The 26,236-nt window shown below is 43.7% G+C and overlaps 1 protein-coding gene across 1 annotated transcript; it reads left to right on the top strand.

The window, feature by feature from the left end:
* The first annotated feature begins 1,486 nt into the window (after positions 1-1,486).
* Positions 1,487-26,236, top strand: LOC123361910 (cytidine and dCMP deaminase domain-containing protein 1-like). Its single transcript, XM_045002122.1, has 10 exons — positions 1,487-1,549; positions 2,043-2,132; positions 7,804-7,904; positions 9,136-9,322; positions 11,846-12,268; positions 13,354-13,406; positions 14,581-14,720; positions 24,049-24,190; positions 25,377-25,418; positions 26,133-26,236. The coding sequence occupies exons 2-10, from the start codon at positions 2,123-2,125 to the stop codon at positions 26,181-26,183; spliced, it is 1,149 nt and encodes a 382-aa protein (XP_044858057.1). The 5' UTR covers positions 1,487-1,549; positions 2,043-2,122; the 3' UTR covers positions 26,184-26,236.

Raw genomic sequence — 26,236 nt, 5'->3', positions numbered from 1 at the left:
TGCAGGAGGAGGTTTGGGGTGCAGGCTCTGGGAGAGAGTTTGGGTGCGGGCTCTGGGAAGGAGTGGGTGCTGGGTGTGGGCTCTGAGCTGGGACAGAGGGTTGGGGTACAGAAGAGGGTGTGGGAGGGGGTTTGGGGTTCTGGGTGCAAGAGGGGGTTTGGTTGCAGGCTCTGGTCTGGGAAGGAAGGTTAGGGTGTGGGAGGGGGTGCAGGGCATGGGGGTAGACCCGGGATGAGGAATTTGGGGTGTAGCAGGCAAGCTGCTGTCAAAGTTAGACTCAGGACTCTCAGTTTGTCAGACCACTCTGTTTTATTAGCACAGCGCTCTGCTAATAACACCCAGATAATGTGAGCACCATGCAAGACACAAACTATCTTATTTATACAGATAAAAGGGCGGGAACTAAACAAAGGGACAAAGAGAGCAAAACTGTAAAATTTACCTGAGGCACAGCATGCATATCCTACTTCCTTACTAACTCTTATCGGATCTAAGGCTAATACTTCACCAATCACCCTTAAGTGGAGCAATTGTTTTACCTTAATGTCTGCTTTCCTGACACCTGGATTGCAGCAATTCAGCTCTTTTGCTTAAAGGTACACACAGCATTTCTTTAATCCAGTCTTATTTTTACAATATAATTCATTCTACTTGCACACTGCCCTGGTGCTGGGGCCAGTGAGAAGGACTCCCCCCAGCCCTCTCCCCACTGGCAGCAGCGAGCTCCAGGAGAGGGGGGGGGGTCCCCCTGGCCCCCTGGCATGACACTCACCCAAGCCAGCCCCTCACCCCAGGCTGTTGCTCAGGAGGTCCAGCCAGGAGTCACCTGCTTGGGGGGGAGGGGGAAGGCTGCCATGCGCCTCCTCCCCACCTTCCTCTGCAGGCGCAGCAGCCACCGCCTCAGCCTGCCCCCTGTGATGCTTCCTTGTAGCCGGCTGTGGCAGCGGCCGGCATGGCAGCGCAGCAAGGAGCTTCAGGGGGCAGCCGCCCACTGCCCAGGGCAGTGAGGGATGCCCTGGAGAGGCGGGCGGGGTGGCAGGCAGGGCAGAGGGACAGACCTGGCCCTGAACATTGGTGGAGCCGGGTCCCCCGGGTCCTGAATTTGCTGAAGCCTGGGCACCACGGGCCCGTACAACTCGCTGCCCCGGCCCTCCAGTACATCGCTCCATAATCAGAAGCAAGGAGCTATTCACTTGCAAATTAACATTTAAAAGGGGAGACATAATTTTTTTGCTAGAGATGGGAAAAGTACAAAATAAAGCACCCTCTGGTTCATCATATCAAAGGGCATTTTTGGAGCTTATCTTCATACCCTGCATTAGTCTGGTCAATTTCCATTATTTCAGAGAATTAATCTTGTTTAATAAACACTGTGTATTTTAAATAGTACACACAGCAATATGAAACAGGATTGAGCTATTACAACATTAACAGGAAATAGCTTGTGATCAGGACAGACGAACTGAAAGTAGCTTTTTAGTTTCACTTCTGCTCTTTAAAAGCCTTTTAAATCTCTGTGAAGCAAATGCTCTTGGTAATAGAGAAACAGGTAAGAAAAGCATAAATTTACTCTGTGATATTAAATGGCTTTTTATTTAAGTGTTTAGAATACACAAAGAAAAGTTTCTTTCAGTCACCAATAATAAACAATTCCTTAAAAGAAAAGTAGAAACTGGACTTAATAACAGAAGAAAATGGAGAGGACACACCAAAATGACGGTGCAATATTTACTGAATGTGTCTCTAGTACTCTGTGAGAAGTTGAAATATTAATGTTATTGTTCTACAAATAACTAGATAGTATGTTTGAATTAATCTAATTACAAAGAAGGGCTCACGTCTCTTTATTTTTATGAAGGTTTACTTTGCTGGCAAACAGTATGAGGGTGCAAATTTCCTGTTCATGTACCTTTCATTCATATGGAGGAAAAGGATTTATTATACGGTTTTAAAACACATTTGTAAGCACAATGAAATTATATTTTTTCATATATGTATGATTTTGATTCTGGATGTAATGATATAATCTTTCTTTACCACAGTGATATCAGATGAAAGAAAGAGGAAGGAAAGAAGAAATTCTTAAATATTTTCCAAAGGAAGAGACTCTTTACAGTCAGACATGGAACGGGGTTTGTATTTCTTTTGTCTTACATTTTGAGGTGACTAATAGAAGAAACTGGTACCCAGTTAAAAATATTTACACATTTGACAATTGGGCTCTTCCTGGTAGATCTGATGTGCAGATCCAAGCTGCTTATGGACATGCAGGAAATTTGTGGCAGCCCAGGTCTATTATTATTTATTTATTGCTTGTCTGTATTGTGGTAGCACCTAGAGGCTCCAATCATAGATCAGGATCACAACAACTTCTTTCTGCCCACTTGTGGATGGTGGCTGTAGAGGAAATAATAGTAGGGATGTACAACATCATTGGAAGGGACCCACAGGTCACAGGACTACATGGTTCTTAGTAGAAGACTGGTGCCTTACTATTTATAAAGCAATGTATACAATATGGGGTCTTACAATAGGTAAAATATGGTAAACAAAAGATAGTCCACCAGGCCTGAGAACTATGCAGTTAAAGAACAAAGTGGTAGGTACCATTGATAAGTTTGATGAAAGATGTGGAATATTTGTAAGAATCAATTTCCAGTGTAATTTAAAGGAAAAAGTGGGTGGAATAGAAAATAATTTTCAACTACTTGCTTCAGTGTGAACAACATTAAATCACTAATAATTATTTTTCTAAAATCCTTTATTATCTCTGGCGTGTGTACCTCAGTACTCAGAATTGCACTTACTTAAGGCCCAATCCAACATTTGTTGAAGTCATCTGAAAGACTTCAGCAGTGTTGTGACTGGGCATCAGCAGAGGCAAGGCTGCACATCTTGGACCTGATTCCCTGCTCCATTACTATTGGTCTTATCCAGTGTAACTATATTCTGGTCTATAAAGTTAAATGGGTAAAACTGATGCAGTGGAGTGAGTATCAATCTTGTGCAGAACAGAGCATTCTATGTCTAGCAAATTGTTCCACATAATGGATTTATTGATGTTTTAGTAAATATAAGAAATTCCATAGAAAAATTGTTACAAATAATATAAAGGGTGTAATGTGAAGTACTCAGAATTCAGCAAATACCAAAGCTGAGGTTGTCATGACCTTAACTCTTTCCTTTTGTGCATATGTTGTATGATTCAGTCTTAACATATGCAATGATGTCCTGGGACAGATCCTTGAAGGCAATGGAGCTATGCCAATTAACATCAGTTGAGGATCTGGCCCATTATTTTTTCTGTAAGACCCCTGCCTCATCCAATGTGTAGGCTGGTTGGTGAGTAGTGAAGAAAGCTAAGGGCTGTGTGTTTGTTTTTTGCATACAGCTGTGTAAAACCAAAAAACTCCAAAACAAAACAAAAAACCTGGAAAGGTCAGCAAGTCCCACTCCCTGTTCTGAGGCAGGCCCAAATAAACCTAGATCATCCCTGAAAGGAGTTTGTCCAACCTATTCTTAAGTGTATGGCTACACTTGCAGCTGTACAGCACTGCCGCGGGAGCGCTCCCGTGGCAGCGCTTTGAAGTGCCAGTGTAGTCGCGACGCCAGCGCTGGGAGGTACTTCACCTCCCCGTGGGGATTAGCTTACAGCACTGGGAGTCGCACTCCCAGCGCTGGGGCACTGTTTACACTGGTGCTTTACAGCGCTGGAACTTGCTGCGCTCAGGGGGGTGTTTTTTCACACCCCTGAGTGAGAAAGTTGCAGCGCTGTAAAGCGCCAGTGTAGCCAAGGCCTTAAAAACCTCCAGTGGTGGATTACATAACCTTCCTTAGAAATCGTCAGGCTACTCGGAGTGGCTCATGAACATGGGTGCCAACCTAAGGGCAGACTGTCAAGAAGCAGGGCTACAATCCTCAAATTGGTTGTATGGTCTATACTTAGATTTCACAAACCAAGTAACAAGTGTGAACTCCACAAGCACTATAATAGCCCTAACATGGTTAGACTAGATCAGTGGTTCTCAACCAAGGATACATGTACCCCTAGGGTATGCAGAGGTCTTCCAGAGGGCACATCAACTCATCTAGATATTTGTCTAGTTTTACAACAGGCTACATAAAAAGGACTAGCGAAGTCAGCACAAAGTAAAATTTCATACAGACAATGATTTGTTTATTCAAATTAATTTTATAATTATATGGTAAAAATAAGAAAGTAAGCAATTTTTCAGTAATAGTGAGGTGTGACACCTTTGTATTTTTATGTTTGATTTTGTAAGGGAAGTAGTTTTTAAGTGAGGTGAAACTTGGGGTATGCAAGACAAATCAAACTCCTGAAAGGGGTACAGTAGTTTGGAAAGGTTGAGAGCCACTGGACTAGATGACCCTTGTGGTCCCTTCTAACTCTGTGGTTCTATGATTCTATGATAACATGGAGTCACAGACAGTCTCCTTGGGCACTCTGGTCTATCTTTCCACCCAGGCAAGCCTGACTTTTGTGATAGATGGTCCCATATACCAAAAAGCACAACAAAATTCAGGTTACTCTCAGTTCCAATGGACCAGTCACTTACCCCAGGTCAGTAGCACCTAGATCTCTCACCAAAGGCAAGGCTTGTAGCTAATCCTGTAATAAACTAACTAAAGATTTATTAACTACAAAAAGAAATTAGAGAGTTATCTACAACAGCAGTTCTCAAACTTTAGCAACCCGAAGACCCCAATTTTGAGGTACACATTTTGGGGGACCCCCCAAGCCCTTTCCCCAGTCAGTCTTTGCCCTTCCCCCTTCTCTGAGGCCCTGCCCCATGCTCACTCCATACCCCCTCCCTCCGTTGCTGGCTCTCCCCCACTCCCACTCACTTTCATCAGGCTGGGGCAGGCAGGAGGTTGGGTGCGGGCTCTGGGAGGGAGCTTGGGTGCAGGGCGGGTGCAAGGTGCGGGCTCTGGGAGGGAGTTTGGGTGCAGGGGGGCGGATTCTGGGTGGGCGTTTGGATATGGGAGGGTGTCAGCATGTCTTCGGGGATCACAACTGAGAATACCAAATTCAGGACAAACTGCTGAGAAATAGGGCAGCTACATCCCAAAATTGGTGGTTATTCTCCCATAAGATATACCAAACCAGCAACACAAATAAACGTCTGTTTCACCACACTGGCTAACAAGAAGTCAGAAAAGCAGTTTCCTTATGCATTCCAGTCCTGGGTTCAACATCCAGACACTAGACTTAAAGATGAGTGGTTCTTTAAAACCAGTTTCATCAAACAAAGTGTTCTTCTGATCCCAAAAGACCAGCCACACACCCAAGTCACTATATCACTCAGATATTACCCAATAATCATGCTGTTGCCAGTCCTTTAGTATCTCAAATCTAAAGTTTTATTTATGAAAAGAAAGAAAGAAAGAAAGAAAGAAAGAAAGAAAGAAAGAAAGAAAGAAAGATGAGAGTTAAAATTGGTTAAAGGAATCAAATACATACAACAATTGCAAAGTCCTTGGTTCAGGCGTGTAGCAATGATGGAATAAACTGTGGGTTTGTTAAGTCTCTGATTGCTTCCAAAGCATTGGAAGGACCTCAGTCCCTTGCTTAGAATGCTCCCATTAGTACAAGTCCATTGTCCAGAGGTTTGAGCAGGAAAGAGGCAAAAATGAGATGTTTCCAGCACCTTTTATAGCTTCTGCCATGTGGAGGGAAATCCATTGTTTCAAACAAAGCCCTTAGGACAGCTAGTGGAAAATTACAGGTAAAAAATGGAATTTGGAGTCACACGAGTAAGTCACATGTCCATGCATGATTTCGCTTAGTCATAGCAGGAAATTCTACTAAGAGTAAATAGGCGCCTTCCATTGTGAGCTAAGTGTTCTTTTGATGGGCCACTTAACTTGAATAATCACTTCAAGATGTGCAGGGTAAATACCTTGTGGGCATTGCCACAGGAGCAAACATATTTGAAATCCAGGTAGAGAGCCAATACTTGTAACTTTAAATACAAAAAATGATACATGCATACGAATAGCATAATCATGTTCAGCAAATCATAACCTTTCCATAGACAACTTGCTTGACAACCTTTGTACATGGTCATATTTTAATCAGATAACGTCATAGAGGAGATGTGAGGTGCAGGCTCTGGGAGGGAGTTTGGGTGCAGGAGGGGGTGAGGGCTCTGGGAGGGAGTTTGGGTGTGGGCTCTGGGCTCTGAGAGGGAGTTTGGGTGCGGGGGTTGTGGGCTCTGGGAGGGAGTTTGGGTGTGGGAGGGAGTGCGGGATCTGGGAGGGAGTTTGGGTGTGGGAGGGGGTGCGGGATCTGGGAGGGAGTTTGGGTGTGGGAGGGGGTGCAGGATCTGGGAGGGAGTTTGGGTATGGGAGTGGGTGCACGGTGCAGACTCTGGGCAGGCAGCGCTTACCTCGAGTGGCCCCAACAGCGACCGACCTGCACATCTGTCTGGCAGCAGTTCCTAGGCGGGGGGCCAAGGGGGTCTCCGCGTGCTGACCCTGCCAGCAGGCACTGCCCCCGCAGCTCCCATTGGCCATAGTTCCTGGCCAATGGGAGCTGCAGACTCGGTGCTTGGCGTGGGAGCAGTCCATGGAGACCCCCTCCTCCTCTTCCACCCCAGGGACATGATGGCTGCTTTCAGGAGCAGTGTGTAGCTGGGACAGGTAGGAAGCCTGCCTTAGCCCAGCTGCACCTTAGACTTTTAGCATGCAGGAGGCGCTGGGAGGGAGGGGGAGGAGTTGAGGGAGGGAGGGGAAGGAGTTGATCAGCGGGGCCTGTCGACCTCCTGGGGTACCTCAGGGACTGCCCAGGGGTCCGCAGACCCCAGTTTGAGAAATGCTGGTCTATAAGGTTAAAGCAGGTAAACATACATACACAAATGAGTTACTGTCTTAGGTTTCAAAAGATAATAGTAGCTGCTGTCATGCGCAAGCTCAATATGTCCTTTAGGACTAACCCAGCCTAAGCAACTGGGGGAATCCCTTGTTTATTAGAATTGTTGCCCTCTCCAAATTCCAAGCAGCATAGTGATAACAATTTATCCTTAACAGGGACTTTTATTCCCTTCCCCCAGCATTCAAACTGTGATGGGAGGAGGGTTTGTGCAAGTATCCACTTCATGGATGTGGGGGAAGCAATCAACAAAGTTGATTCGTCCACTGGTGTTCCACAGTGGTTTGTCTGGTGCCTACAGGCCTTATTTTGTTGGGGAGGAAATGATACCTCTTATGATAAACTAGTATTTCACACTTGGTAATTCTTCTCTCCTGTGTGGGGGGTGAGGGGTGTGTGTGTGTCAGTTTCATAGCAAACACTTTCATAGTACAAAGCAAACACTTCCATATTACCTTATAACAAGGGATACAGATACTACAAGTGAGATTACTGCACGCAGCAATTCACAAGCATTCCGCTAAACACATTCTTATAAGCTTAGCATCTGTTGTAAAAATACTAACGCACAGGTGAGCCAGACTGGTTTCCAGCTATGCATTTGTCAGTGTTCAGTGATGTCTAGAGGCCTTGGCAAGAGCTGGCACCTGGTCTGCCAGCATCACAGAAGCCTGTTCCAGAGCTTAACTGTCCTTATAGTTAGAAGGTGCCCAAGGGTTAAATCTTAGCCCCATTTACTTCAGTGCTGCCAAGTTTTCACCCAAAGTGTTTTTTTGGTTTTTTTTTCCATGATAGATGCTCTGTAAATTACCTGCATTACAACAGTTGACAGGGTTTTTAACAAGATGGATTGGGGCTCTTTTTGAATATGTCTATTGAATATGTCTTTTTCTTTCTTTGAAACTATGTAGGTTACAAGATTGCCACACGTTTAGGAAATAAAAAAGACATGTGTATGTTTCTAGCCCTTCATATGGAGAATTCTCCAATGTGTGTTAGCCCATCTGACAAGGTATGCAATGAGATGTCACTGCAAAGAGGTGTTTCTTTCCAATAAAAGGGGATGAACCCTTAAAATCACGGATAATGTCAATTAATAGGTGCCAACAGTAATCAATACCGTTTAGTTTTCAGTCAGTAAGGAGATGAACAGTTACATAAAGAGCTCAGTTCCCTGATTAGATAACAGCTGAGATGTGATCATTCACAGCCACTATAGCATATCAATATACCATAATTCTTAGCATACTTGCTGGTAGGTAGTATGGTGGTGGGAGATTTCTGGAAAAAGGCTAGTGTATACAAGACTTCTGTTTTAGTTTTCCTATCTGTTAAATGGGGATAGTAATGCTCACTTGCCTACTTCCCAGGAGGGCTGTGGAGATTAATTCATACTGTACAGTACAGCGATTTTAAAATGTAAAACATTTTATGTGTTAAATATTATTATTATTGATCACTTTCCATCCTTCCTGTGCATAATGGGCCAGATTAACTAGTATGCTACTGTTCTTTAAGATAATTGAATAACATGTGAAACCCCCTCGGGTAGATTATTCCAGTTACTGCCTCCACAGAGAAGACTAGAATTTTATCTTTAAGAGTGAATTTGGTTGAGCTTAATTTATACACTAACTTCATAAGAAAACTTTGTCAGATAATATTATCTATTATTTGAATCCAAAGCCACCCAGAAGGACTAGGTCCTTATTGTGCTGGGCACTGTATACACATACCATTATACAGGGATATAGTTTCTCATCCAAAAAGCTTGCAATCTAATCAGTAGCACTGATGTCTCTCTGCCTTACTGGATCCATTACAGCTAATGTAATGCTGACAAAAGAACCTGATAGAAATGATTTAGAGCCCTCACAAAGTCACGCTTCCTTTTTGCTCAAAAATTTCACTTGAGGGTGTTTTAGAAAACTATGGGTTGATCTTGCTTGCTTGAAGTCACTTGGAGTTTCATCAGTGACTTCAAAGGGAGACTGATTGTGTCCATTCAGAAACAGCATACGCATATAAAGATAGTGAATTAATAATTAACAAGTAAATAAATATTCATAGGACTGATAAAGCAGAAAGACAAATTAAGAGCCAAAGGTTATTAGGATTGAAGAATCAATGTACTTACGTACAGTGTAGCCAAATCTGTAATACATTGAAGCTGCTTTTTAAAACATAGGTGTTTGTAAAATAAAATTTGCAAACAAATAGTAAGTCACATTGTTTTCTTTCAGTTCAATAAAACTGGGATTGTTGTGTGTGAGTCAGACAAAATACACAAAGTGGTAGCAATGAGCTGCTCCAGAGAAAACCTACATGCTGTGCAACATGTTATGCTGAAGGTTCCCTGTTCTTTGAATAACTGCACTGTGTACTTGTCCAGGAAACCCTGTTCCACCTGTACTACATTTCTCATTCAAGGTAAATAATAAACTGACTAACCCATTTAAGTCAATGGGAGGTTTTTTTGAGTAAGGAGGTCAGAAATAAGCCCATACTGAATATCAGGTTTGAAAAAATCATGTTATCTTATGGAGCTCATTCCTGCAAATCCTGACTCTCACAAGTAGTCCTTTATTCATGTAAGTAGTCCCTTTGAAATCAATGAAACTACTTGCCTGGGAAGAATTTGCAGGCTAGGGTCATAAATTGTAGTTCTCATGTCATGTAATGTGAACTTGTGTCAGGATCTACTTATGAAGCAGGTCCAAAAATATATAACTCTCAGTTTTTGGCTCCCCTGTCCAGAAGGCAGGGGCGGCTCCAGGCACCAGCGCGGCAAGCGCGTGCCTGGGGTGGCAGGCCGCAGGGGGCAGCCTGATGGTCACCATGAGGGCAACAGTCAGGCTGCCTTCGGCGGCATGCCTGCGGGAGGTCCACTGGTCCCGCGGCTTCTGCGGCAATTCGGTGGCGGGTACGCCAGCAGGGCCGGCTTTAGGCCAATTCAACCAATTCCCCCGAATCGGGCCCCGCGCCTAAGAGGGCCCCGCACCCAAGCCCTGCCAGTGCGCTGTACCAGGGTAGCCCAGCTTCCCCAGGGGGCAATTTAAAGGGCCTGGGGCTCCCAGCAGGGACTGGAGCCTCAGGCCCTTTAAATTGCCACCAGAGCCCCACTGCTGGAGCCCTGGGGGCTATTTAAAAAGTCTGGGGCTCCCCTTGCTTCTACTGCCCGGCCCTTTAAATAGCCCCTGGAATCCCGCCACTTCCCCAGGGCTCCCGTGGCTATTTAAGGTGGTAGAAGCAGGGGAGCCCCAGGCCCTTTAATAAGCCCCAGAGTCCTGGGGTAGCGGGGTGCTCCAGCTGCCTCTGCTGCCCCAGTCCTTTAAATAGCCCCCCGAGCCCTGCCGCTTCCCCAGGGCTCCCATGGCTATTTAAAGGTGGAAGCAGGGGAACCCTGGGCCCTTTAAATAGCCCCCGAGCCCGGGCTGCTGCTGCTACTACCCCGGAGGGAGGAGGAGGAGGCACTTACCGTACAGGGTGGGCTGTACCCCCTGTACCCACACCCCCTGCCTGCACCCAGCCCCTGCCTGCACCCAGCCCCTGCCCGCACCCAGCCCCTGCCCGCACCAGCCCCGCACCCCCTGCCCTGTCTCCAGACAACCCCTGCCACACGCCCCTGCCTGAAGCCAGCCAGTCCCGCACTCCTCTGTCTCCAGGCCTGCCAACCCTTGCCGCACCCTCCTGCGGCCCTGCCTGAAGCCAGCCAACCACCCCACATCCCCCTGTCTCCAGCCAGCCCCACACCCCTTGCCCTGCTTTCAGCCAGACCCTATCTCCAGCCAGCCCCTGCCCTGCCTCCAGCCAGCCCCATGTCCACTGGTGCCCTGCAGTTCCCAGGGCAGTAACCCTGCACACCTGCTTCAATGAGAGGGGCAGAGAACAGCTGGGACCCACACATGTGCACACCCTAGGGTGACCAGACAGCAAGTGTGAAAAATTGGAACAGGGGTGGGGGGTTGTAGGATCCTATATAAGAAAAAGACCCCCAAATCGGGACTGTCCGTATAAAATCGGGACATCTGGTCACCCTAGCACACCCCCAGGGAGTGGCAGGGACCCACACATGTGAAACGGAGCTCATTTCTAGTTCAGGCCCATCTTTTAAAAAAATAACTTTAGGTAGGGTTAACGTACATCCGTATTTTCCCAGACATGTCCAGCTTTTTGGTTCTTAAATCGCCATCTGGGAGGAATTTTTAAAAATACGGACGTATGGTAACCCTATTGGTACAAAAAATACATACTGTGGCACATCCCTTAAAGCAGAACTTTTTACAGGGAACCGATTGCTAAGAAATGAAAGGCTTTTTTTTACATGGTTTTTTTTTTTAGTCATCTCTGCCGGGGCCCCGCCGAAAATGTTCGAATTGGGCCCCGCACTTCCTAAAGCCGGCCCTGCGCCGAAGGCTTGGGACCGGCGGACCTCCCGCAGGCATGCTGCCGAATCCACGTTACCAGCGGACCGTCCGCAGGCGCGCTGCCGAAAGCCGCCTGACTGCCGTGCTTGGGGCGGCAAAATACATAGAGCCTCCCCTGCCCGAAGGACCACATGCTACAGCTCCAGATGGTGGTTCAAAGCTTGCTTTTATGCCCTCCCACTGCTGGGCTGGCTGGGCACCAGGCCAGCCCCTAGCAAAAGTTAGAACAGCAGGGTGTAGGGCTAACCTGGCCCTGGCTCCTTTCTCAACCATGCTCTCTCTACTGGCCTCAGGCATGAGGGGTGTGATAGTAGCTGTTACAGTGATTCTACAGCATCCAAGGAGCCCTCTGTACTGGGGTGGGGATATTCTCTGTGGCCAGCTACATTAGTTTTTTGACATTAGAATGCACCAACAGTGTTGCACATAGTGGCTGCACTGCAACAGAGAATTAGGCCCACCATTGTTATCAAGAAATGTAGGCATTAATGAGCCTGTCTGATTGAATTGTATTGTAAATCTTTAGGATCAGTTTCTTCAGTCTATTACTGGCCAATGTCTCCAGAACTAAAAGGGGAAGATTCAGCAGTTGAGGAAGATCTCAAGCAAGTTGACCAAATGTTTCTCAGAAGTCATATAAGTAGCAGTGTTTTTCTACCAATCGCAGACTCTGTATTTAAGATTTCATCTAGAATCAAAATATACAAGTGCACAGAATGCAGTTCCCATTATGCTGAGGCTGTCCCTAAAGACCTGGAAAAAAATAGTTCATTGCTTAATATGCAAGGCCATGTAAGGATATGTGCAGAGCAGATGAAGAATGCATTGTGTTGCCTTGATTGTTTACTACATTGTCCCCATGGAGAATTTGAAAAAAAAGAAAAGATCGATGTGGAAAAAATGCACACACATGCATTGCAGCTTTGTTATCTTTTAGCAGCAAGATCCGGTAAGTATACTGAAAATATAGGAAAAAATAGCAAACAAATATGAAAACCAGGTATTTTTTACTAATAAATTTAGCTAGAGCTAAGCCAAATATTTCATCACTCATGTTGATAACACAGGAATTGGTAGGCTTTCCTCACCCAGGATCTAAATAAATATTTTTTTCATTTAAATAAGTAGATATGTTTATTGAAATCATATCCAGTACTACATTTGAGTGAAAATAGACTTAAACTCAAATCAGTTCAAGTGAAATTGCAACAAGTTATTTTGAAACCCAAAAAGCTTTGTTTAAAAACAATGAAGATTAGTAAGTGACAACCATGTCCTTATCTAAAATCATTTATAAAACCTAAGCAATTAAAAGCAAGGAAATGATAAGTAAATCTTACAATGTCTAGCTAGTAAACATAAACAAAAGTTTTGTATCAAGTACAAAGAAGTACATATTTCATCACAACACAGCATCCATAATTCTGACTCCCTGGATTGTGTGAATGTGTGAATGTTTATATTTAGATATTTTTTATTTTCATGAGTTTGGCCTCTGAATATTTTCTTGTGATAATGTCAGATGAAAATGATCAGTTACTATATTTATCAACTGGCACATTTTTTGGTAAAGTACTTATACTTGCTCCTTCTTCTTTTGCATTTGTAGTTTACCAGGAAAAGTATCTGTTTATGGTAAAACTATGTATGTAAGTTGCCTTGCATTTGGAGTCCTCACCATACCCAATTAATGTGTACATAAAACGTTTTATGTTCCATTTTCAGGGTTTTGTTTTGTGTTTATATTTTGAGATTACTAATCAAGGAAAAACTTTACATTGGGTTGTTGTGTTGTGATGAAATATGCTTTTCTTTGTATCTGATTATAATAATGCCTTTCCATAATAACGGTGTATATGTTGCTATCTAGATAATGTATTAATATAGTGTATGCTCTGTACTAGTGGTAGTTTAGACAGATCAATCTACTTATACATTCTGTTTCAATATTCTAAAGCGTGACACCTTAAAACACAATATAATATTTAAGTCTTACCACTAAAGTGATATAAAATGCTCTTTTTCTTATAAAAGATGATCCAGATCGAGGTGTTGGTTGCATATTATACAGTCAGAATGGATATTTTGTAAGTATGGCAAATGTTTCATGCACTTCCTTTAATGTTCACTCTCTCCAGTGCATTAGCTAATAAGTATACTAGTATTGGTACTTCCAGTTTTTGCCACTGTTACCTGGCTGGTCATTGCTGCATTAATGTATCTACCTTACAAGTAGATAATGCATTCAGTATTAGCCCTTAGTAAAGTGTATACGGTACAATACCTCATAGGAGCCCCAGGCTTTTTGGCTGCACTCTCAATCACTTCTGTAACACAGTGATAATGCATACCCTATCATTGGGCCTTGGTGATGAGATTTTAATCTAATCTTAGTTACACTAGACTTCATTTTATATCAAGATAACTGAATCAGAATCCGGCCTTGTACCTTTCTCACCTCTTTGAAAACTTAAAAATACTTATTAAAACACCTACAGTTTCTAGAATACCACATACTGTTCATTTAAAGAAACATACCTTCTTTTTGTGTAATTGCAGCTAACAGTTCCTGGCACCTCCCTCCTCCGATATTCTGGATTTCACTTCCAGCCTCCTTTCCCTCAGAAGGCTAGCTCCTAATCACTTAACTATAAACGCAGTAACAATAATGATAACATTTTATCATTGAAATCCAGACAAGTGATTCACCATGGCCCAGCAAAGAAGCTAGCCCTAATTATATTATTAAGGTAGGAAGGGAAAGATATTATGATGGTGGAGGAATTTTGAGGTCACTGGATGCAGGAAAAAAGTATGCATAGTAGTTAGTGGTTTTGAATGGGATAGTGAGTGTGAGAAGGTTATTTGCTGGTGCAGTTGAGATATTTTAGTCTGGTAAATTGGAAAAATTGCCTCAAAACAATTTGGGAAACAGTTTATTAAAATATACAAAATAGTGTATATTACATTCATTATAGGGCTCTCAGACTGATGTATATATGTAAGAAATAATTGGTCTCGATAGTAGGTAGTGACTGAGTATTTGAGTAGAAAAATCCCTGAGAAGTAAAAGTGATGTAACTATTGTATATTGCAAAGTTTTCTCAAACATGAAAATTGTGTGCGTCTTTAAAAAAAAAAGAGGCAATTTAATGTATTTGTATTTATCTTTATTTAAACTACAGTGATATGTGTCTTATTTTTCTTAGTCATTCTTGTTATCTTACAGCTCTGTTAGGTTCTACTAATTTTTTTTCTTAGTTTGGGGCAGGTTATAATGGATACCCTATTGGTGCAATATTTGCAAACCTGCCTTGTGCAGGTAGAAACATCAAAAAAGAGTCAGGAACAGCAAAAGGACCAGTCCTTATCCATGCTGAAGCAAATGCTCTACTATTCAGGTTGTTGTTGTTATTATTTATTTATTTATTTATTTGTTTGTTTGTTTGTTTGTTTAAAAATAATTCAGTGGTTTTACATAAATTCCTTATGATACTATTTATCAATGCAGTTGTAATATCCATGTGATTAATTGTGGACCCATGATATAAATTGCATTCAGCATTCACCTTTCACCACCTCACCTGGTGTCTGCCCAGTAATTTATCTCCCCCACGACTACTAATATTCTACATCTCTGAGCACAGTAATATGCTATCAAATTTTTTAACAAAGGGTTTTCACAAATTTTTCACCATAACACCTCACTATTCCACTCTTCAGGAATAGTTACCCAACATGCCTACTTCCTCCCCACAACATGAAGCTCCAAGCACCTTTTGAAAGATTTACCTGGCAGCATCAGCTGATCCTTAGGACAGCAACAGTAGTGGGAGGTGGGTTGCCTTGAGGATTCTGGTGGCAACGGTAGTGGCTGGTGAGTTATTTACATCTGTATATGTGAGGAGCTGATGAGGGCAGCACTGCTACTATCTACTTTGTTGATAGCAGAGACTGGCCATTTTGGGAAGAAAATGTTCTACTTCCATTGCCTAGCAACAAGCAAACAGCACTGTTCCTTGTGCAGGCACTTAACTGTGGTACTGGAGAAGAAGGAGAGAAGATGCTTTGGCTGGCATTGCCACTGCCTTAGCAATAGGCAAACAGCTGTGTTTGAAGCAGATTAAGACTAGCTGAGGTTCAGATACACTAGAATTACAGAACTTTCCTGCCCTTCAAAACAGACACTTCTTTGAGTAGTTTCCCTATAGGTGTTCCACTTCAGGTGTGCATGTGCCACTCCTGCCCTTGATAGGAGATTTTCTATTAGCAGTGGCCGTTCAGCCCATGTGTACACTCTATACAACCTCATGCCATGCTATAGGGCTGCGTGGGTGAACCACCTTCAGTTCCTTCTCTACCACCTTGGCCTGAGAAGGAGCTATAGCGTGTCTGCCTCATGTGTGCCTCAGTGTGTTTTGTAGTTATTTAGTAGTTTAGTGTTTCTAATTAGTATTAGGTACTGCTAGTATAGAAGTAGTTAGATAGTTATGAGAGGTTTCCATTTTTCCTCTCCTCCTTTTTTCTCCCACACTTTTTCTGGGGAGCTTATTTGGCATGACTGGGCATGCTTGGCTCCCCAGGTTTCAAACACTGCCTTTCTCATCGGGAGGCTATCAAGATCAGCGACAGCCCCTGTACAGGTATCTGTTGCTTAGGAGATTCCAACACCTAGACATAGAATTGTAGGACTAGAAGGGGACCTCAGGAGGTCATCTAGTCCAGTCCCCTGCACTCATTGCAGGACTAAGTATTATCTAGACGATCCTTGACACCTGTTTGTCTAACCTGCTTTTAAAAATCTCCCATGATGGAGATTCCACAACCTTCCTAGGCAATTTATTCCAGCCCTTAACCACCCTAATAGGAAGTTTTTCCTCATGTCCAACCTAAACTGCTCTTGCTGCAATTTAAGCCCATTTCTTCTTGTCCTATCCTCAGAGGTTAAGGAGAACAATTTTTCTCCCTCCTCCTTGCAACAGCCTTTTAGGTACTTGTAAACTGTTAATATGTCCCCTCTCGGTCTTCTCTTCTTCAGACTAAACAAACCCAATTTTTTCAATCTTCCTTCATAGGTCATGTTTTCTAGACTTTTAATCATTTTTGTTGTTCTTCTCTGGACTTTCTACAATTTGTCCACATCTTTTCTGAAATTTGGCACCCAGAACTGCCATTTCCCCAAAGTGTAACTTTTGCCTGGTTCTAAAATCTAGAGCTCGGAAGAATTAGGAGATCAAACTGAAGCTGCTGATGATGGAGCACTCCCTTTGACCTGCTTCCAAGTCAGCTCAGGAGACTCCCTCCCCATACATTTATCTCCAGACAGATCCAGTGCTCCTTGACTTCGGCTAAGGTCTTGTCTAAGAAGGGGAGGAGCTCAGAGGACTCATTGAAGGGTCTGAAGAAGAGGCACTCAGTCTCTCACCACAAGGAGCAGCTCTCAAGAAGTCCCAATCTCCTGCTAGGTTTACAGTGTCAGAGGCATCAGCCTCTTGACTTGGTCCCATGGAGGCTAAAAACTTCTTCGGGTACCAGATTGTGGAGCACTTTGGAGAAACATGGCACTGGCAGGACCCCGCTACCATCTGCCTCCAGATTGGGACCATCTATTTCAGACTTACCAATGGTGCCTTTCCACATTGGTACTGACAACATCGAAGCACTTATCTTCAGCCCTGACACCTGTGGGTTCCAAACCACTGATACTGCCCTAGTCAACTGCTGCATCAGTGCTAACCTACTCAGTACCACAGGAATGCCATTACTCCAGGGATTTGCAAGTGTTTGATGAGTCGGTGTCCCCATTGCTTATGGGTACCAAACAACTCTTGGTACTGAGACCCCAATCTCTGGATTACTGGTGCTTCCTGGTACTGCAGGATTCTCCACCCTTTTCTTCTGCCCTCGCCTTTGGAGGACAATGAGGAGGATGAAAGAGACGTTTAGTCATTCGCCCTCTTATCAGTGTAGGGTTCCACTTCACATCACTAAAGGAACCCATGCTTTGACATTAGGGATGGTGGGCTCAGTCTTGGGTATCACCCACTCTCTGGTATCGGCCTCCCCAGTGGCCATACTGGGATCCTTGGGCAGCATATTAGCTACAATTTGCCAGATCTCCAGCTCCACTGCACCAGGAAACTAGGGTCACATAGTCTCCAGCACCAAATCCCCAGCATAAGGAGACCTTTGAAGAATAGGAAGTTAGGGCAGAATGAGAGGTTCCTTAAGCCTCTGTTTTGTATGCATCTCCAGATGAGGCACTAATGTCTGCACACCATCGATAGCCAATGATTTTTGTCAGTTCCAAGACCTTGTGAAGGGGATGGCTGACACTCTCCAGACATCTCTTGAGGAGGTTAAAGACTCACATTACAAGCTTCTGGACATTTTGCAGTCGGCAACACCCACTCGGGTTGTGCTACCCATTAATGAAGCACTCCTGCATCCAGCAAAGACTGTGTAGCAAACTCCCACCACCAAATCATCAACTTGTAAATGGGTGGGATAAGAAATATTATCTTCCCCCCAGGGACTCAGAATTTTAATTTTCCTATCCCAACCTTATTTCCTGATGGTGGATACTGTAAGTGAGCAGAGTAGACAGCATTATTCCAGATCTACTCCTCATGACAAGGGCCATGACAAGGTTAAACCTTTTTGGACAGAAGGCGTAATGATCCGCAACCCTCCAATTTTGGATCACAAGTTATCAGGCAATCATAGCCAAGTATGACTACACGAATAACAAGTTCACATCCTTCATTGAACATCTTCCACAGGAGCATAGAGAACATTTCCAGGCCGTCATTAAGGAGTGTCAGTTATTACTCAGAACCTCTCTCCAACCATTCTTGGATGCCACAGACACTGCCGCTAGATCCATCTCCACAGGAGTTGTCATGCACAGGGCATCATGGCTCCAGTTTTCAGTATTCCTGAGAGAGGCTCAGAATATGGTTGAAGACCTCCCATTTGATGGTCAGAAACTTTTCTCAGGAACTACAGATGAGTCTTTGCACATGCTGAAGGACTCTAGGCCCATGTTGAGATCTCTGGGTATATACACCCCTCCAAACAAGGGGAGATTTAGCAGGCCTCAAACTGCCCAGAGATTGTGCCCTGCTCAGTTCTCTGGTTTTCATATAACTACCAAACCCACAAGAAAAAGACAGATTTCAGCAAAAAAGAGCTTCCCAACCTCCTTCAGCTAGTACCCTATCATCATTGAAACAGCAATTATGACAGTTCAGTTGAGGGCTCTACTCCTCCCACACCTCTAGTTTGCAAGCTGCAACCTTTTGCCCACCTTCTCACTTTTGGAGACCGCCTTTCCCATTTCCAATAGCCTTGGCAGCATATTACAACAAACAAGTGAGTCAGAGAGGTTATAACATCGGGCTACCACTATAGGTCTCGCCCATCTCCCCTTCCCCCTCCCTCTTCAGGGACTCCTCCCACAAGAGTATACCGAGTGAAGAAGTACACTCCCTCTTTTGATTAGAAGCAATAGAACTGGTCCCATCCCCTCACAGGAGGAAAGAGTTTTACTCAAAGTATTTTCTTGTGCCAAAGAAGGATGGAGGGGGAAGAGCAACCGTAGATCTAAGACAACTGAACAAATTTGTAAAATCTCAGAAGTTCCAGATGGTGACTCTGGCAGCTACAATCCCTTCTCTAGAAACAGGAGATTGGTTTTCAGCCCTCAACCTACAGGAGGCTTATTTTCATATAGCAATACATCCCGCACACAGGACATATCTCTGCTGCACCATGGGCCCGGATCCTTTTCAATATAGAGTTCTTCCCTTTGGCCTCTCTTTGGCCCCAAAAGTGTTCTCAAAGATTTTAGTGGTAGTGACTGCTTACCTTCATTGAGAAGCAACTTTAGTCTTCTTGTATCTTGACAACTGGCTACTCAAGGGCTGATCTTACAAAGCAATACTAACTTCCACCCACGCAGCTCTATTCCCTCTTCCAAGAGTTGGGTCTCTAGCTATACCTAAAGAAGTCCAAGTTAGTCCCTGCACAGAGTACACAATTCATAGGGGCATATTTGGATTCTTTGGCAGCCAGAGCCTCCCTTTCCACAGACAGATTCATAACCTTGTTGAATCCAGTTGGGACAATTCAAGGTAGTCCCCATACTACCATAAGGAACTGTTAGCAGCTCCTGGGTCATATGGCAGCTTGCACCTTCATGATCAAACATGCAAGATTATGGGCATGTCTACACTAGAAACGTAAGTTGACATACAACCACCGAAGTAATTACTGCAGTGGTGCATGTCCACACTATCCTCCTTGGGTTGGTGGTGTGTGTCCTCACCAGCAGCACTTCCACTGACCTAAGAGGGGCAGTGTGGGGAGATGAGACCCAAGTGTCTCAGCTCAACTGGCAGCTCTCTGCCAGGAGCTCCCGGTGGGTTGCCTCCTCTTGCCTCCCTGTTCCCCCCTGGGAGTGAGGGAAGCCGCCCGGAGCTTCTCACCTCCCCGTTCTCCACTGGGAGGAGGCGGGAAGCTTCCCTGGGGTTCTCACCTCCACATTCCTTGTCAGGAGCAAGGGAGAAACTATCTGGAGCTTTTTGCCCCCAGGGAGCAGGGTCCAGCTGCCCCAGCTTCTTCCTCTGTCTGCTCCCAGCTTCTCCAGTCACCTGGGCTTCTTGGCCTGACTCCCAGCTGGGAGTGAGGTCTAGCTGCCCAGCTCTCCAGGAGAGCAGAGGGCAGCTGGGCTCTAGCTGCCCAGTTTTCTTGTCAGTTTCACAGCTCCTGCTGTCTACACAGACACTGTGCCGCCCTAACTACACCGACATAACCACACCTCTTTTGGAGATGGAGTTATTATGTTGGTGTAGTAGGGCACTTAGAGCTTGTCTACACTACCCGGCAGATTGGTAGGCAGTGATCGATCCGGGGCGGGGGGGTTGATTTATCGTGTCTTCTATAGATGCGATAAATCGACTGCTGAGCGCTTTCTCATGGACTCCGGTACTCCACCAGAACGAGAAGCTCAAGTGGAGTCGATGGGAGAACATCAGCTATCGACTTACTGGAGTGAAGACACCGCAGTAAGTAGATCTAAGTATGTCGACTTCAGCTATGCTATTCACGTAGCTGAAGTTGCGTATCTCAGATCGATCCTGCGCGGTAGTGTAGACAAGCCCCTACATAGGTGGGAGCAAAGCTGCAGTGTGTACACTGACATAATTAGATTGAAGTAAGCTGCCTTACATCAACCTAACTGTGTAGTGTAGACCAGGCCTATGTCTTTGCTGCTATCAAGGACTGGTTCAGGAGGACCTATTACTCAGCCAGTAACAGCTTGGACAAACTGGTTACAGTTTTTCTCAAGGTGAAGAACTCCCTGGATTAGTGGAAAGATCAACGCAGTGTCTGCATGAGCGTCCCAGCTCCAACAATAACTGTGCGAATGGATGCCTCACTGTTAGGGTGAGGAGTACACCTCAACATACTCACAACTCAGGGCACATGGTCACCTCAGGAAACTGGTCTCCATATCAACTTGTTGGGACTCAGTGCAGTCAGAAATGCCTGCCTTCAATGCCTACCCCTCATCAAAGGCAAATCAAAGACTTATCATGATGGACTATGTAGCTTATATGTTCTATATCAACAAATAGAGCTGAAAGATTCCCCCTCCCCGTGTGCCGAAGCTATAAAGTTATGGAACTGGTGTATAACCCGTCAGATTCAGATCTCAGCTGTTTACTTTCCTGGAGTCCAGAATGTCACAGTCAATATGCTCAACAGATGCTTCTCCCAGTACTACAAATGAGAGTTGGACTCTCAGATCCTTCATGGGATATTCCAGAGGTGGGGACTTCCACAGATGGACCTATTGGCCACATACAGCAACAGGAAGTTCCCCTCTCTTTGGGAGATGCCTTTTTCCTTCCTTGGACAAACGGCCTGTTCTACACATTTCCTCCAACACGACTAATTCTAAAAGTGAGGAGGAAGATAAGGCAGGACAAAGCCAGAGTTATCCTCGTCGTACTGACCTGGCTCAGACAAGTTTGGTATCCTTATCTGCTTCACCTGTGTGTCCAACCACCGTTCAAGCTTTCAACTGTCCCTCATCTCCTCTCCCAGGAAGCGGGTCATGTGCTTCACCCCAGCCTAGGGGTCCTCCGTCTCCAATCATGGCTCCTAGATGGCTCATGGGATTAGAATCCATCTGCTCAATAGGAGTACAACAAGTATTATTAAACAGTAGAAGGGAGTCAATTTGAATTATTTATCTTCAGAATGGAAGAGCTTCAATCACTGGTGTCACCCTCACTGCCTTGTGTCTGAATTGTCTCTGCTCTCAGCCATCTTGAATTATCTGCTCAACTTAAAAAAAAGCAAAACAGGTTTATCAGTTAGTTCCATTAAGATTCTCCTTGATGCAGTATCAGCTTTTCGTTCCCCACTAGTGGGGTATTCTGTTTTTGCACATCCTCTATCCCAGGGGTAGGCAACCTATGGCACATGTGCCGAAGGCGGCATACAAGCTGATTTTCAGTGGCACACTCACTACCTGGGTCCTGGCCACCAGTCCGAGGGCTCTGCATTTTAATTTTAAATGAAGCTTCTTAAACATTTTAAAAACCTTATTTACTTTACATACAACACTAGTTTAGTTATATATTATAGACTTATAGAAAGAGACCTTCTAAAAATGTTAAAATGTATTACTGGCACGCGAAACCTTAAATTAGAGTGAATAAATGAAGACTCAGCACACCACTTCTGAAAGGTTGCTGACCCCGGCTCTGTCCTTAAGATTTATTAGTGGTCTGGGGAATCTATATTCTGACTTGGGATCTCAGCCTGGTACTTAGATTCCTTATGAGACCTCTGTTTGAACCTATGGCAACCTACTCCTTGCTTCACTTATCTATGAAGATGGCCTTTCTAGTAGCTATCTTGTCAGCTGGAGAAATTGGAGCCTTGACCCATTTACAGTATTTTTCAAGGACAAAGTCTACCTGCAACCACACCCAAAGTTTTTACCTAAGGTGCTGTTGGATTTCCATCTTAATCAGTCTATTAATCTACTGGTATTTTTTCCTAAACCACATAAATCTCAGAGGGAGACTTCCCTTCGTATGTTAGACAGGCATATGTTAGACAAGCATTGACCTTTTATCTGGATAGGACCATGCAGTTTTGGAAATCACTGAGACACTTTGTCTCCATTGTGGAAGGATCAAAAGAATCTACACTCTCTTCACAGAGACTGTTGAGATGGATCTCGGGGTGTATTACTGCTTTTTATAGTGCAGCTGGTGTTTTGCCTCCTCAAAGGATTACAGCATACTCTACCAGATCACAAGCAACTTCCACAGTGTGACTCAAAAACATCCAAGTGCCTCAGATGTGCAGAGCTGCTACGTGGGTTTCAGCACACATCTTTTCTAAACACTACGCCTTGGTCCACACCATCAGATTTGATGCAGAACTTGGTTGTGCTGTGTTGTCTTCAGTGTTGGACTTGATTCTGAAGCTTCCTGTGAGAATACTGCTCAGGAGTCGCACCCATAGGGACACTACTCAAAGAAAAAGAAAAGGCTACTCACCTTGTGCGGTAACTGTGGTTCTTCAAGGTGTCCCCCTATGGGTGCTCCACTACCTGCCCTCCTTCCCCTCTGCTTTGGACTGTTCTTGTTGCATGTTGGGATAGAGAAGGAAATGAGGGTAGTTCACCTGTGCAGCCTTCTGTACCCTCTGAGTGTGGCATGAGGTTGTATAGTATGCATGGTCTGAGCGGACACTAATTACAGAAAATCTTCGATCAAGGGCTTGAAAGGTGCATATGCACCTGAAGTGAAACACACATAGGGACACACATCTTGAAGAGCCACAATTACTGCACAAGAGTAAACCTTCCTTCTAGCTAGTACCCCTGAGTCCAGCAGACTGCTCTTTCCTCTCCAACCTACAGCATTCCCTGGCCAGGCTGAAAATATTCACTGTCATTTAATTTTCACATTCCTTTAAAATATGCCAAAATTAAATAACAATATTCCCAGTACTGCAGTATGAGCCTGATTGCGAACTCACGTCTGTTTTACACTGAATATTGTAATTACCATTAATAATACTTAGCATATAACTTCAAAATTATGTTGGGGCATTAATTAATTAATCCATAACATTCCTGTGAAGAAGGCAGATATTATCCTCATTTTACAGATATGGAAACTAGTACACATAGAGGTTATGTGACTTACCCAAGACCACAAAGGGAAGCAGTGTTAGGACCAGGACTAATCCAAATTTCCTGGCTTCCCTTCCACTAGACTACATTGCTCCAGCTCCATTTTCAGTGGAATTACTCTTGATTCACAGCTGAGAGCACACTGAGAGTACAAGAAGACTATACATCCAGCTGTTGAGGGAAAGATGGTAGTTATAACTGGCTTAGCAGCCAATTTATGGCCATTTTCTCTGTAGAGAAAAGACAGAGTACTTCAACGAGACTGGAATGGTTTCAGTTAAGACATAAATACTTTACTGTTGTAAATAATAAGTGAAAATGTATATGACTAATGATGAGAAGCTCAAAGGCAGAAGTAAAGTGAGATGGGAAATCTGGGACAGAGAGAACTAACAATAAATAAGGTTCTTTAGGGAAAGTCCTAGGATTTATTTGAGGGACACCTCACCATGATCTCTTGTTTTACTTTTGCAGAGAATAAATGCTGCTACTTTTTTTTTCAGATCCAGAAAAAAAATAGAAGAGAACGATGTTCTTTATTGCACGAAACCTCCCTGCTCTGAATGTCAGAACTATATACAGTTTGTGGGCATAAAGAAAATTGTTTCCGTACAAGAATCATTACAGTCATCATCAAACCAACAAGTAAGCTAATGCAATGCAATTACCTTATTGTAATTATTTATTTATACATTCATTTGATGTTTAGTGCTATAGTTTATGATCAACGTACTCAATTTAAAAAACCCTAAGCATCTGTACATGCCTGCATCATGTAGTAGAGGAAGCTCCACTATACAAAACACCTTCAACATACTTAAACTTTCATAATTATACAAATGAATGACTAAAACAATATGGCTTTCACTGTGCCCTGAAAGCCTTTAAATCCAAACTTTTCTGGAGCCAAAAAGGGAATAAATGCTATATTCTAGGACACTCTTCATTGAAAAAGTCTAACCTCCTGCAGTTTAATCCTAGGGACTGACAGTAAAAGCCTCCCTAGCTGCCAGAGGCCCGGGGTAGCGGCAGCAGGGCTCCGGTGGTGATTCAAAGGGCCCGGGGTTCTCTGCAGCAGCCGGAGCCTCGGACCCTTTAAATAGCCACCCAAGCCCTGCTGTTGGAGCCCCGGGTCCTTTAAATCGCCCCTGAGCCCTGGGGCTTCCAACCGCCTCTGCAGCTGGTAGCTCCAGGGGTGATTTAAAGGACCTAGGTATTTAAAGACCCCGCCTCTTCCGGTTGAGGCCATGCCCCCGTCTCAGGACTCTGGCGTACCGGTAAGTCCTTTAAGTTACTTTCACCCCTGGGCTTACTACACTTTACAAGTGCTTTCTACATCTCACTTTAAAGACTGTTGGACACAAGAAAAACAGAGAATTGAAAATTTGATCATGCAAGTGAATGTGCTTTCTTGAACCTTCTGTATCTGACAGTCTGGCCTTCCCTTGGAGCATTGTATTGTATCCAGAGTTTCCTGGCCATTACTCATTTTCTGAGTAACTTGAAATGGAGGACCATTTCCTCCAAGGAAATACTTATATTTCTTTCCTTGGCTCTATTGCAAATGGCTTGAGTTGATTTGTTAACTTTTACATAGTTAGTATTTTACAGTTTTGGAAACTATAGTTCTGGATAATTCTTTTTTGGGGGGTTGTCTTAAGCCTGGCTTACATCCAGATATCTAGTCTGCCTCCAGTTAATAGGAGAAATGGGAATATGCATATTGTAAAGACTACCCAGACATGGAGAATTCTAGAAAGAATATTCACAAATAAGACCAGATCGGCCAGATATATATATGTATTTTTAAAAAGGTTTTTTTCCTTTTCAGGACTCTACAGACTCTTTAAAGAGCAACTTTGAATATTATCAGGTATGTATCCTTATTGAGGAGTATAAAGCAGGAAAAATGTTGCAAAAAAGTATTCACAAACACTCATTTAATAAAATCAAATTCACTTTGATGTTGCTCAAGACCACTTTGATTTTCTTTTTTTAAATGTTTATCCAAGCCAATTTTGGTTTGTAAGAAAGTTCACCAAACAAGAAACTGAGGAGCATACTTATTTAAATATGTATTCACACTAGTGTTCACAATAGAGGTGTTTAGTGGCTTTCTTGAAAGCTCATTATGGGTTTGGGAATCATCCAGTTAGGGATAGAGTGGGAAACACCAACAAGAAGAAATGTCAGGAATAGCACCAGAGGAGGAAGACAATGTCACTTAAATAATTAAGATTTATTAAGTATGTTTGATAGAGGTAAAGGAATCAGAGTTTGGGGGAGGAAAGAGAAATGGGAGAGGCAGAGTTAGTGACAAATTAGATAAATACTGATATAAAAGTAGCTTTTTGACCTGGAGCTTGCCTTGCCTGAATAGACTGAAAGATTTAGGAATGAAATAATGACATAGATGGGATGTAGGTATGGGTAAAGGTACCCGGAATTGTCTGATGTCCCAAGAAATTCCCTGGACATATCTAATGAATAGCTAGGATGAATAAAGACAGCTGTGGTCAGAAAAAGAACTATTCAAAAAAATTATTTGGGACTGTGCTTTGCATAAATTCCTTCTGTTTTTCAACAGTGGAAACCTCAATATGCGGAATGTTCTGGTAAGATAACTAAATACAGTTGAACATTGTGTCTTAAGGTTACTAAAGTTGGTATTTTATTATTATTAAATTAGAC

This window comes from Mauremys mutica, chromosome 1 (genome assembly GCF_020497125.1).
Source record: "Mauremys mutica isolate MM-2020 ecotype Southern chromosome 1, ASM2049712v1, whole genome shotgun sequence".
Classification (NCBI taxonomy): domain Eukaryota; kingdom Metazoa; phylum Chordata; order Testudines; family Geoemydidae; genus Mauremys; species Mauremys mutica.
Note: the sequence above shows the minus strand (reverse complement) of the source record. Positions and strands in the feature narration are given on the sequence as shown.

Coding starts and splice junctions, on each gene's coding strand:
- LOC123361910 (XM_045002122.1), top strand. Junction 7,905..9,135: donor GTGTTAGCCCATCTGACAAG/GTATGCAATGAG, acceptor GTTTTCTTTCAG/TTCAATAAAACTGGGATTGT. Junction 12,269..13,353: donor TCTTTTAGCAGCAAGATCCG/GTAAGTATACTG, acceptor TTCTTATAAAAG/ATGATCCAGATCGAGGTGTT.